Consider the following 13,387-nt stretch of genomic DNA (forward strand, 5'->3'; position numbering starts at 1 on the left):
GCACATTATCCGTGATTTGAGTTAAAACAAAACTATAGCTAGGAATAACCAAAAAGTTGTAATGAAAGCATGATTTTGAGATAGTTTTTATTTGTGTAATAGACTTTGGTAAAATTCATGAAATATTATTAGAATAGTACGTGTATTTGTGTCACATCAACGTTAATAGAAAAGTGCTTTTATTGTGAATTATACTCCAACTCATTTGTATTCGGTGATTTGACATTTCAATATTATTTCAAAACTTCGCTTCTAATATTTCATACAAGTATAAACGTTGCAGTTTACTTTATTTTATTGTTGTTTCGATTTTTATTTAATAGAATATTCTTGATAAAAACAGATTATATAAAAATAAAATTCATAAAAGTTTTGTTTTTTTTTAAGTTTTGTGTTCGTAATAAATATGCACATTAATCAAATATTAAGTGAATGTATGAAATTAAGTTTCGTAATATTCATGTGTCTTTAACTCATTTAGATACAACCTTGGCTTTCACGACTGTTTGACAACATGGCAAGTACTTCTTCTGAGCAGACTAATATTGCTCAAAAAACATGGGAAATGTCAAATAATATTGAAACAATTAGCACTGTTGATGAAATCTACAGGTATGATCGCAAGGAGCAACAGGATATATTAGCTGCAAAACCATGGGAAAAAGAGTAAGTTAATTCTTCTTTACATAAATAAAGTTTGTTAAATCGAAGTGATTTAATATATTATTGATGCCAATTGCAAAACACATATTTTTCTAATAAACAATTTATTACTTCTTTAGCCCTCACTTTTTCAAAGATATAAAGATTTCTGCCTTAGCACTGTTAAAAATGGTAATGCATGCTCGATCTGGAGGAACTCTGGAAGTAATGGGCCTACTTCTGGGGAAAGTAGCAGCAAATACAATGATCGTCATGGATTCTTTCGCATTACCTGTTGAAGGCACGGAAACAAGAGTTAATGCTCAGGCTCAAGCCTATGAATATATGACAGCCTATATAGAAGCAGCTAAACAGGCATGTTTCAACATTATTTCAGTGCTGTAATTTAAATTCTCCTCTAATGAAAAGAGGCAGTAAATTTAAACATGTTGTTTCTGTCCTGAGTATGAAGATTTATATTTGTTTACATTTATTGCTTCTTCTCATTGGATTGACCATAAACTGCTTTCTTGTTCTGACTGGTCTACTAGAACCTGTATCTTATTTCAAATAAAAATTTGTATAGTACATCTATACATACTTCTAACTACTTAAACAATATTCTATTATTTATTAAGGTTGGAAGACAAGAAAATGCTATTGGATGGTATCACAGTCATCCTGGTTATGGATGTTGGTTGTCTGGTATAGATGTGTCCACTCAAATGCTCAATCAGAATTTCCAAGAACCATTTGTTGCTATTGTTATCGATCCTGTGAGAACAATATCTGCTGGAAAAGTTTGTTTAGGTGCATTTAGAACTTACCCTAAGGTAATTACTAGTGTATATTGCAACATATAATTATGGTTAAAAGGCAAAATGACCTATGTCTTACCTGAGCCTCACAATACAGATATATATTTAAAAAATGTGAAAAAAAGATGAGTTTAATGATGTATTTAATGTGCTTAGGGATATAAACCAGCAAATGAAGAACCGTCAGAATATCAGACAATACCACTGAACAAAATCGAAGATTTTGGTGTTCACTGCAAACAATATTATTCCTTAGAAGTATCTTATTTTAAATCATTGTTGGACAGGCGATTACTAGACTCCTTGTGGAATAAATATTGGGTGAATACGTTAAGTTCCTCTAGTCTTTTGACAAACGCAGATTATACGACTGGACAAATATTCGATTTATCAGATAAGTTAGAACAATCAGAAGTTGCACTTGGACGAGGATACATATTAGGTGGAACGGATCCCCATGATCGAAGTACAGTAGAAAAATTAGTTAAGGCAACAAGAGACAGTTGTAAAACTACCATCGAGATCATTCACGGTTTAATGGCACAAATAATCAAAGATAGACTATTCAATCAAGTCGGATGCAAACCTGTCGAAGCTCAACAACAGTAAATTTTTACATGTAAAACGTAATTTGTTATAAAAACGGAATGATTGTAATAAGATAATATACTATTATGTGTAATTAATATACTAAAGTTTAAACAAATTGAAGAAAATGTATTTATTTTTTTACTATATAATTGTTAGTGTTTTTTTGTCAGTATACATATTAACAAAACATTCTGGTATTGATAATCGCGTAAATGATATATTAATGATAATATTTTGAAAGATTAGTGGAATAAAAATACATTTTATTTTCACACCTTGATTCTCTAGAAAGTATATATACAGCATCTTTATCATTATTCAATATCCTCACAGTTGATTTATATATATATACATATACATACACGTAGATGTATATATAAATATATATAAAGCTAATATAATATTGAGAACAAGTAGGCAGAGTACACCCCACTGAAGGGCTGACACTGTGTCACAGACTTTAGGACAAGGCCACTCAGAAACGCACCCACCTGTTCTAGAATTATACATCTCCGCATTCATAACGCACAACATATAAGGGACGGAGCTAAAATGCATACAATTATACTGATAATATACTTACTGGTATGTTATGATATTTGGGAGAAACATAGTACAAGAAAATTTGTTTAACTTAACACAGTCAACCAAAATACTAAACTCTTTTTAATAGTATTAGACCTAACCGCGCTTAAAAAGCTACGTGCTCATATAGAATGTTAATACATTAATGTAAATTAAATACAATTAAGTACAATTGTATCTTAACTTGATTTACATAAAATCTTCAAAAAGAATACTTGCAGTTAGAATCACTATTACTAATTTTACGCATCTCTTTTATAGAATTTAGACATACGTTCTCCATTGAATACTTATTTTACACAGAAAGTGAAATAACTTTTCTTTAAAATGTGTTCAATTTACTGAAACAATTTTCAAATTCGTTAAATTATAATAATTGAATTCATGTGTTACCTTAAATTCAATCTTACAGTTTAGTATATAATAATAATTCCTATAATAAAAAGGAATGTAAAAATACTTTTTCATCGCGTAATTTTTATTCAAAGATATTACCTGATGAAAAATATTTAGCTGAACGTTTCTTTCGTAAATTATACTCAATAATTTTAGTTTTCATTAATAACGAAGCAATAACGAACAAGGATTACTTTTTAAATATTTTCGAGTCAATATTTGAAACAAAACTGTTACTGGTAATAATACAAAGATAATATTAGTATTATGTTACAATATAAAATTACATCTTAATAATCTTACGAATTTTTGAAAGATGTTATTCTGATCTCTTATTTTTAAAAATAATATGGCAAAAATGTGATACACTTTCGAAAGCAATATTTCAACATATTTGAAATTTTATACGAATTGTTTTTTACACGTAGAATGAAAGAAGACAGGTTTGTCTAATACAATTTGAAGTGATTTGGTAAAACAAACATGCTTGTAAAAAAATAATAGGACAATCAGAATTCAGCCCTCCAATGATATCATACTCCAAATACATTCAAAACTGTATAAACACCACCCATAACAGACGTAAATATGGGGTATAGCAAACGTACACGCTACATGTATATGTATTTATGTATTACCCCCTTTTTCGTTCGAAAAAGAAAGAAGCAAAGTTTTGCTATTAATTATTGACATGACAATTGTATCCACAAACACATACAGTAAAGAACCCCCATTTTACACTCTTTATAATAATTTTAATCACTTCTATGTCACTGCAATTATTTCATTATTTACAAGGCAATTGCGTTCATTTAGTACTTACAAATATAGGTAAAAAAGATTAATCGTTACAGCAAGATTCCAAGTGTTTGTCGTTGATAAATGGGCAGCAACATTTGAGTGACAAACACTTTTCACCAGCGTTATTGAGTGATTTTAATATTTTCAGTTGTATATCTTTTTCATGTCCATTTTCCCCTTTTTAGTTTCAACTATACTATGTAAGAAATTATACGCTAAATCAGAAGCCATAATATTAAAAATTTAACAGATTAAATAACAGTGTTGCATGTAATTATTATTGTTCTATCGTTCTATATTCAATTAGAGAAAAATATTTACATGTCTCACATACATGCAGCATAGTACAAGAGAAATTTTACATTCCTTTCTTTGTTTGGAAATTCAATCATTTTATTACAATAATAAATTCTACTATCTCTGAAAGACTTCAAAATGAATATCATATCATCTGCTCAACAGGCGTTAAATTAATTATAAATAAGATCTACAATATGATTAATCAATTTAACAATATTTCTTTAAAAGAACACTTTTAAAAATATGAACAAGTTAACTGTAGCATAATATTTTAAAAAAATTGTTAAGTAATTTGTTACATTCTTTTGTTTATAAATCATAAAATTAACATTTTAAAATATCTTTTACACTGACACATATTTACAAAAATTATACGTATGCATTGTGTCAAAATACTCATCTGTTCTGAAAATTTAAAATGCAAGAGTTTTACCTGTGAGCAGATGAAAAGTACTTTTGTACTTTTATGCGTATCGTAAGAAAAAAGAGAAAAAGAAAACAAAATTTATTACAATCTTGTATCTTATCAGGTCCGTACCATGTATGATGGATTATCAGTTTAATCGAGAAGTTTCCTTGTCAAATGTGTCCTTCTACCAAATGTTTCATTTTTTTTTTTTGAACCCAATGAAAAGATGAAATTGGGTTTCAGTCTATTTCAGACTCAATGACTTATTTAAACAGGCGTATGTACAATTGTCTTCCTTATTATATGTTGTCACTGCAATGTTAAGGGAGGAAAATTATTTACTTCTGTTTGTTCCAAGACTGATCCTGCTGGTCCTGTATATGAGATACGTAATCTCATCCTTAGAGGTACCTATAGCATAAAAAAATATATAATCAATGATTTTTAAAGTAAAACATAGTAAAGTTTGTTGAACAAATAATAATGAATACACTTACTTTGTTGATATTTGTAACTTTTAACGTTTGAGTAACTTGCCCAGAAGGAGGAATGACTGTACTTGATGGTGATAACATTTGTAATTGGAATGTCTGAAAATGAAAATAAAATTGTTGCTATTGTGTAATGCGAATAAATATAAGCATTAAATGATGTTCTACCTTAGGAACTGCTGCTTGGAACAGGAAATCAGTCAGTATAGCACTTCCAGAATTCAGAGCTGACATATTTATAATTAATAAGTCAGCAATGTCTGGTGGTCTCTCTAATCTGAAGGTAATTTTAAGCCCTGCTTTGTCTAGTACAATCATGGTAGGTGCGTCTGAAGTTGTAAAATAAAATGTATTACAAAAAGATACGACATAAATACCCAAGTCTGATTAATTTTACGAACCGTTTTGAACTGGTGATGAATTAAGTAAACCATCCACTAAAAAGTTAGATGTATTAGTGGGACTGAATACTTGTGCCGGTGTTTGTGCCTGTGGCAGTGTAGATGTAGGCGTGGGTGCACTCAAATCCAAACTACCAAGTAAGTCCAAGAGGTCATTATTATTTACTACGGTCGTTGAATTAGCAGGTGGATTTTTATTCGATGCTGTTGGGATCATTCCTATGTCGGTAGTTCCAAGCAAATCTAGAAGTGCACTCTATAACGCAAAGAAAGATTATACTTTTCAATATCGCTCATTTTATGCTGCTGCATTATGTTTGAGCAATCGATGGATAAAATATTAATAGACAATATTGTATTACAATTATTGCTATATTATTTATTTAGAAAATACTGAGTTTTCTGTCAACTTACTGAATCAGATGGTGGCGTACTCGCTTCCAAAACCACTGATTTTTCTTCTTCCGGTTCTGGTTCACCATTTACCATACCAATAATACCGTTAGCTTGTGGTCTCGCAGTTTCCATAGGAGGCATTCTTTCAAGTAACGCAGGACGTAAATGATCGTATTTTCTAAATAACTGTGAAAATTCAATACCTCGTTGTTGCAATTCAATATGCAAATTACTTCCAAATGTATCGATAATTTGACGAATTTTCCTATAACATTAAAAAATTATACATGTACTAAAAAAGTAATACACTACATTAAAAATAACAACTGAATTTTTAAGCAATACTAACTCATTTCCCTTTTGGAATCTTGTGCTAAGTTTTGTGAGAGACAATAAGGTGTACTGTTTCGTAACAACTGTATTTTGTGGGTTCCATAATAACCTCTGATAGACATCGATAACTTCGTCTTCTGTTAACTAATAACAATACCAAGATAAGAATTACATTTATAATAGTTTTACTTTCTATGTGTAAATTAAAATAAAAATTTTAAAAATGGCTTTATATAGAGTTTCCATAAATAAAAGTAAACTATATGTCTATATGTTAAACATACATTGACTGGAGTGTCGATATCTTCTATCGGAGGTCCATATAATAATAAATCACCATATTCACCAATACACCATGTTGCTACTTGAGCCAGAGGTTGTTTATCAGATGTGTCTTTTTCTAACGCTTTCCATAATGCAGTAACAGCATAGTTTTGCTGTGACTGAGTTTCTGAAATTAACTGAATCGTACATGCTACTACATCATCTCGAACATAATTACCAGCCTGAAAATAATAAATATTCAATAACAATATTATGAATATTAGCACAAAGAACTAAATAACATAGGAGAATGACATTAATTACATACAGCAACGAGAACTTTAAATAATGTTTCGAGATGCCAACGTTTATTCGGTGCAAATCTCTCTGCAGACATAACTATATTACTACTGCATTGAGCTTTAAATTCTGGATCAGCACGTTCCAAAAACAGTAGTAGCTCTTTCATCATATTTCTAATATTATTTGAATTCACCAGCGCGAAACTAAGTTCCATTGCCCGCCTTCTGATCGATACGTCTGGATCTTTTAGACATTCCTGAGAAATAAATAAAATGTATAAATATTTTGTTTCGAATACTTGTATGTTCAAGGACACACAATCAATATTACCAGAATTGTTGTACGATGTCTTTGTACTGCACTCGTATCCACGTAAACTGTTTTCAATAATGTATTCAATGCAACGTATCTAATATTCTTATCATTATTTAATAAAAATCGGCCTAATATATTCACTGCCAATACTCGAAGTCCACTTTCTGATTTTATATCCATAATAGATAATACAGTTTCGTATAATATAGTATTTCCGACGTTCTTACTGGTCTCTGTATTTGTTGCAACTTGTGCAAGTATATCATTCATTGCTTCGGATGCGTCAATGTCGTTGCGTCCCAAAATTCGGAGAAGACGTAATATCTTTACTTGAAGGAAAGGATCTGATACTCCAGAAACATCATGTTCTGGAGAATATCCAGCTAGTATTAAGTTCTTCAAAATTCTTACGAGATTTGGCACGATCTGAAAAAATAATTTTATTTTTGTTAAATAAATTCGTTATTAGTTTTTATTTATATAATAAATTTTCAACGAAGAAATCTGAAAACGTGTGACAAGAAAAGTTTAACATAGAAAGATTGCGTATTGTTGCATTAATTAACATATTTCTCGATTTCTAGAAAAGCAATGTTTAATATTACGTACTAAAATAGAAAAAAGAACATGTTTCCACATTTAAATGCATGAACGAAGCTTTTAATAATTACAATAAAAAAATCAAATTAGTAACACTGAATTATTTGTGCAAAAATAACTACATCAAAAAATGTTTATCATAAAGTTGACTAAAAAATAAATTTTGATAATTATACTTTACAGAGCTACATTTTTTGCTCGTGTATGTTATGAATAATATAGATTTAACAAACTACAGATAAAAGAATACATAATGATTATATGATTATGTCCTCAAATTATACAATGCAATGTCAACAATTTAAATAAATATTCTATTATATGTAAAATCAGTCAATAAGTATAGAACAATTTTTTGTGTTTTGTGCCTTTCATTTCATGCAGTTTTTTAAGTATACGCAATATTAATATAACTATACATAATACTGAAAAATTCTTAGTATACACTAAATTCAGTGATTAAAAAAAAAAAAAAAAAAAAAAAAAACTTTCATTTTAATAAAGAACCATTGTTTAATCAATTTTTTATTTGTATTAAAATACGTTACTTTAAATAACGAGTGACATATTAGATAATACTTAAGAAAGAACCTAATATTAGATAGAGAATTAAAAATTTTAAAATCTATCTTTCGCTTAGAAAGAAAAAAAAAACGATGGGCGAAACAATTTCCTACAAGTGATTACATTATACCATATCTATAAGATACATGCACATATTTTCATATTTTCTACATATTAGGAGAATATAATAAAGCATATTAACAAGAGCAGTTGAATTATATAAAGAAAAAGAAAAGAATGAAGTCCATAATAAGCATAACATGCAAAAATGTGAAGGATGCTTATATGCTTTTTACCTCTCGATGGCCGCATTCCTGAAGAAGACAAAACCATACTTATATTATGAGTATTACCATAGGCAAAATTAAATTATGAATGACAGTCACATTTATTATACTTATTCAAAATTAATAAGTAGTTACTTAAAGATTACCTTAAATATTAAAAATTGAAGTATTCTTTCTTATATTTGTGTCAAATATGCAACTATTTAGTGAAATATTCTTTCTTCCTTTTTCCATAATTATCGTAATTAAAAATATTTAGTTATTATTAATAGATTCTACAGTTTTATTTACATCAAATTATAGACAACATTCCTTTCTATAATTCTTTTTTCAATCATTTTAATTTATCCAATAAAAAAAAAGTAACTAATACTACTAATTCAATGCTCGAATTAATGCTACTACAATCTAGACTGCGACTATTGGGCTGGTGGACTATAATGGCAACATCAATAAACTTAAATTGTATCGAAAAAAAGAAATAATATATAATCCTCTTTGACATAATCACTTAAAATATTTTAGTAATATTCAAGACATCTAAGTATTCTACTATTATTTATATCATTACTGAGAGTCTCGCCTTTTATTAAAACGTATAAAGCTTACCTTTTTAAAGTGGTTCAATGTATCGACACTGTTCTCACACATTTCGGTGATAAGTGTAACGCCAGTAATTAATACACCGTGGTTCTTTTCTGTAATCAAACTACGTGTAGCAGGTAGAAACATTTCCATTAATTCTGGTACACGTCTGATAATTCTAAACGCGCAGAGAGCTGCTTTTTTCCGAATATATGCGTTTGGTGACTTCATTAGCCTCTCCACTTCGGATGCCAAATCTCTTGCCATTTCTGGCGATGCAATCGCTCCCAAAGTACACAGCGCTAAACCAATAACAAATTGCGTTGGACTGTTTAAATCACTGTAAAAGAAAAAAACTCAAAATTAGTATTTTTGTATATGTATCAGATAAATTAATACTAATATAGTGTTATAAAAACTTCACTTTTTTAGACAATTTGTAATTAAAAGATGAACATCCTGTCTTTCATCTAGAAGTAACATTGCACCCAAGTAACCAATTCGTTTATCTGTAAACCTTGGAGATGCAATGAGTTTTAAACATTCCAGTTGGCCAAAATGAGCTGGGTACCTGGAAGAATAATCAAGTTTTCATTATTGATGAAAATAAAAAAAATTAAGAAAAATAGATATTAATTACAATAAGAAAATTTAATACAAACCCAAGCATATGAATATATAAGAGCTTTGCAATATTGCGGCATCTCCATACACTATCTTCTTCTCTGAATGTCGAGCGAATATATGCACATTCCTTATTGACAACTGTTCTTTCTTCTGCCGCAGTTCGTGCAGCTCTTATTTGCCTAATGAGATCCCTCAATCGTGTTGGTGCAGGCATTCTAACTGTTGAGACTTTCAAATTACAAATATGTTATCATTTTCTATGTTAGTAGGGTCTAATGAGTTAAATGCTTAAGCAGTGAAAGGTAATTATGTAAAAGTAATTTTCATGAAAATAGCAAACAGTAGTGTGGCATATGGTATATGGAAATGAAAGGGCATTGATTGAAATATATTGTAAACAATATTGTAGTAAAAATCATATAACATACTTTATTATACACCAAAAACATCTATAATGATTATAAAATTTTGTATGTTTAAATCTTTCTTAGAAATTAGCAAGAGAGTATTAGGAATTTATATGTTCAAATGGATTACCTGTGAGGTAATTTATAATTACATATTTATACTTCAGTTTTATTTAAACAAAAAAAAAAGGATATAAAATATCAAAATATTATTGGAAGATTTTATCACGTATAACAGAAATAATTTATATAATTATAAAAATATAGTTTACAATATATACATTAAAAGAAGTAGATGTATTAAGGTATTTTTTATTTGAGGAACATTACACTTACCTCTTTCCACAGCCTCATTAAACGCTTGTTTTATGGAGGCCATGTTAAAGGCTGGGTTAAACCTGCAAAGTACACATCCAGGCTATTTTACACACACACAAACCATTTACATACCATTTTTCTTTGTTGTGCAATGACACCTTTGATCTGATTTCAATTGTTATATCTTATTTACTTTGGACAAACATTACTTTGTATAATAATATATAGAGAATTGTTAAACTTCAATCAAATTAATGAGGTATTAAATAAAATATAGAAAGAAGATAAATATCTATATATTAGTTTCTTAAATTTGAAATATTATAACGAATAAGAATTTCTATCACTAATATTTCTGTAATGTTAAGAATTATATATTACCCATGTTCTGAAGCATTCATGGTTTCTTAGCAGAGCTTTCGAATGTTTATGATGAGCTTCAGTAATGCAAATGGAGTATAGACAAGTATGGAACAGGAACCGTTTTCCTCCTATTGGAAAAGGTCAAGTAATATTATGGAATATTACACAAAGTTATTTTCAAACATCTTAAACAATTACTTATAACACAAACTTAATCAAACTAAGCTCATGTTTTCCACTTCATTAGAACTATATCTATTAAATTAATACTATAGTCTAACTTTCATCTATGTATTCAATGTTTATAAATAACATGTAAACATGTGGGATGACATGTTACAGAATACATACACTTCAGACAAATATATGTACTAAACTGCAATTGTCAAAAATCTCTTACATATATTTTGATGATTCATAATTCAAGGCTTTAAAACATGCACTTCTCAACAAAAATCACTTAAAATGTTTCCTTCAATAAAAAATTTCAGAAAATTTTGAAAATGTTTTTTTTAACATTATAACAAATATATTATAAGATATTACAATATCCTATATATAAAATATGTGTCAATGCTCAAGATAGACACAAAATTTTTAACTGATTACAAAAATTTATTATGCAAAAACCACACCAGTAAAAACAAATGGTTTGGGTTACTATTTGTATCAATTCAAAAAGTTTTTTTAAAACCAATAGACCCACATGTGTACCTTCCTTTCGTGCCCACATGTTAATTCTATACTCAATCTCTTGCCATATTTTGGTTAACACATCTTGAGTCACAGTTGCCATGGCAGATCTTACCCACCTCTTCAACGTGTCAACATCAGGATTTGAAATTGACGAGTCATAAAAAAAACTTTTTGAATTGACGCAACTCTTGTCCAAACCAATTCTTTCTCGCTTGTATGCTTATATCTAATAAGCTCTTGTAACCAGTCAGACTTCATGCTCGCTTTGGTATCTTTGTGTATAGGAATGTTTTTATACATGTAATTATTGGTTTCAATAACTCATTACAATTCAAAGAAACCAAGCAACGCAACAAAATACTCTAAACTTGCATTCTCAACCGACTGTTGTCAAACTCAGTCCTTCGATGACTCAATCAATGTCATAAAAATGCAGGCCTCGAGGGAAGAGTCAGAGAAGTGGAGAACAAGAACCAAGTCCGTTTCGTGATGTATCATTCCTGGACATGTCAAGAACGTGCGACAACACAAAAAATAACCGGTTCCACTGGCGAGATCTACAAGGGTCAATCTCAAAAGTGTTTGCAACGCACGCAGGGGATATTACCTAGTCTCCGAGTGTGATTCGAGCAGAAATTCACGTGTTAGAAAAACGCGCCGCGGCCGTGTGCTCGCGCGACTCAACAGCATATTGTAAAGCATGTAAACCGGTTATATAAAGGTTTCGTGTACGCGACGAAGGGCATCGAACCAAGGGTTAGTTTTCTAGCTGTCAAACAGTACCGAGTCAAGGACGTTGTTTTTTCAGGTAACTCGAGGCACCGGAAATCGGGCGACGTTCAACGACGGTACGGGACGGCACGAAGCGCGTCGTGTGTGTATCCGTCGTCGTGTCGGCCACCTTTTACACGCAACTCGTATGACAAATACGGCGAGAAGTGCCTCGCCTCCTAGAGCGCGCGAGCCGTGCGCCCTCACTCCACTTTTGCGTTTTCCGTTCTGCACCTGCCTATATGTATATCGGCCCCTATCGGCTTCTGCACGCACGCTGCGTTCCGAGGGCCACTTTCTCTCCTAAAACATTTCACCTATGCGAGGAACGATACGTACCGTGCGATACCTCGATACACGCGACGACGGGCTAATCAGCTCCGAAAAAAAACCATAGACATCGTTGAACTATTCACTGGGCCCGCACACTCTATCGCGCGATACACTCCTCGCGATAATACACATTCGCGCACCGAGAATCAAGATGGCTACCCATTGTCACTGACTGTTCCTGATAATGTTGCATGACATTTCGTCGAACGTGACGTCGCGCGCGACTTCTCTCTCATGGTTGCTCTGTGATTGAGAACGACGACGAACGGATGGGGCGATTATTATTCCTTTGGAAAATTTGATTATTAGGGTTGATCGTGGGCGTAATTGCCGCGGTTCTCTGTTTATGCTTTTGCTCAGCGTAGTTCATTTTCAAAGCGCGAAATTCATATTGTTCTTTGAGGAGAGGAATTTATTTTGATAAGATAATCGGTACATTGGCTTATGTTTCTGACGATATGAAAATTTCCGTGTTATAAATAAGATGATTTAGAAATATATATTGGGACATTCGTGATCTGAGTGTCATTGCACAATTGTTGGTAAAAATAATAAAAGCGTCATATATAATCGTAGCTAGAGATATTTTTCTTTCGATCGATTTTTTAAGTTACAGCAATTCATTTGCAATACAAGCATTGTGTAATACAAAAGAAAAATTATTTTAAATGTTTTTTGTAATTTAAAAAAAAATTACTTTTGAATTATGTTATTGTTATGATAGTACTAAATACTATTTTGGATACTGCAAATATATCTTCTTAAATATTTTTGGTTTATAAATTAGATGG

General features: G+C 30.6%; 2 protein-coding genes across 18 annotated transcripts; one reads left to right on the forward strand and one right to left on the reverse strand.

Annotated features, from left to right (window-relative positions):
• Positions 1-27: 27 nt before the first annotated feature.
• Csn5 (COP9 signalosome subunit 5) lies at positions 28-2,331 on the forward strand. 3 transcript variants are annotated; one of them, XM_076383603.1, is made up of 5 exons: positions 28-136; positions 482-666; positions 783-1,017; positions 1,281-1,475; positions 1,617-2,331. In XM_076383603.1, the coding sequence occupies exons 2-5, from the start codon at positions 515-517 to the stop codon at positions 2,067-2,069; spliced, it is 1,035 nt and encodes a 344-aa protein (XP_076239718.1). In that variant the 5' UTR covers positions 28-136; positions 482-514; the 3' UTR covers positions 2,070-2,331. The 3 variants fall into 3 exon arrangements, with proteins under 3 accessions (XP_076239718.1, XP_076239726.1, XP_076239712.1); XM_076383611.1 differs by having other exon boundaries at positions 28-108; XM_076383597.1 differs by having other exon boundaries at positions 41-214.
• Ap-1gamma (adaptor protein complex 1, gamma subunit) lies at positions 1,214-12,828 on the reverse strand. Of its 15 annotated transcripts, none has more exons than XR_013002449.1 (17): positions 12,276-12,828; positions 10,815-10,924; positions 10,452-10,513; positions 9,744-9,936; positions 9,506-9,652; positions 9,106-9,421; positions 8,506-8,523; positions 7,061-7,471; positions 6,756-6,986; positions 6,448-6,669; positions 6,180-6,307; positions 5,849-6,095; positions 5,435-5,690; positions 5,202-5,362; positions 5,040-5,132; positions 3,856-4,953; positions 1,214-1,416 (listed from the first exon to the last, which is right to left on the reverse strand). XR_013002449.1 is itself a non-coding variant. In XM_076383506.1 (16 exons), exons 2-16 carry the CDS (start codon positions 10,832-10,834, stop codon positions 4,852-4,854), a joined length of 2,607 nt encoding a protein of 868 aa, XP_076239621.1. In that variant the 5' UTR covers positions 10,835-10,924; positions 12,603-12,828; the 3' UTR covers positions 3,273-4,851. The 15 variants fall into 15 exon arrangements, 11 of the variants coding, with proteins under 11 accessions (XP_076239621.1, XP_076239644.1, XP_076239612.1 ...); XR_013002455.1 differs by lacking the exon at positions 1,214-1,416 and having other exon boundaries at positions 3,273-4,024; positions 4,672-4,953; XR_013002454.1 differs by lacking the exon at positions 1,214-1,416 and having other exon boundaries at positions 3,273-4,029; positions 4,672-4,953.
• Positions 12,829-13,387: the final 559 nt, after the last annotated feature.

The sequence above is a fragment of the Calliopsis andreniformis genome, chromosome 1, assembly GCF_051401765.1.
Source record: "Calliopsis andreniformis isolate RMS-2024a chromosome 1, iyCalAndr_principal, whole genome shotgun sequence".
NCBI classification, from domain to species: domain Eukaryota; kingdom Metazoa; phylum Arthropoda; class Insecta; order Hymenoptera; family Andrenidae; genus Calliopsis; species Calliopsis andreniformis.

What these genes read in the sequence shown, in the direction of transcription:
- Csn5 (XM_076383603.1), top strand. Translation starts at nt 515, where the DNA reads ATGGCAAGTACTTCTTCTGAGCAGACTAATATTGCTCAAAAAACATGG. An exon ending in GCAAAACCATGGGAAAAAGA is followed by an intron (nt 667 to 782) that starts GTAAGTTAATTC and finishes TTACTTCTTTAG; the next exon opens with CCCTCACTTTTTCAAAGATA. An exon ending in ATATAGAAGCAGCTAAACAG is followed by an intron (nt 1,018 to 1,280) that starts GCATGTTTCAAC and finishes TTATTTATTAAG; the next exon opens with GTTGGAAGACAAGAAAATGC.
- Ap-1gamma (XM_076383506.1), bottom strand. Translation starts at nt 10,834, where the DNA reads ATGAATGCTTCAGAACATGG. An exon ending in AGATTCCAAAAGGGAAATGA is followed by an intron (nt 6,096 to 6,179) that starts GTTAGTATTGCT and finishes TTAATGTTATAG; the next exon opens with GAAAATTCGTCAAATTATCG. An exon ending in TTCATCACCAGTTCAAAACG is followed by an intron (nt 5,363 to 5,434) that starts GTTCGTAAAATT and finishes TTACAACTTCAG; the next exon opens with ACGCACCTACCATGATTGTA.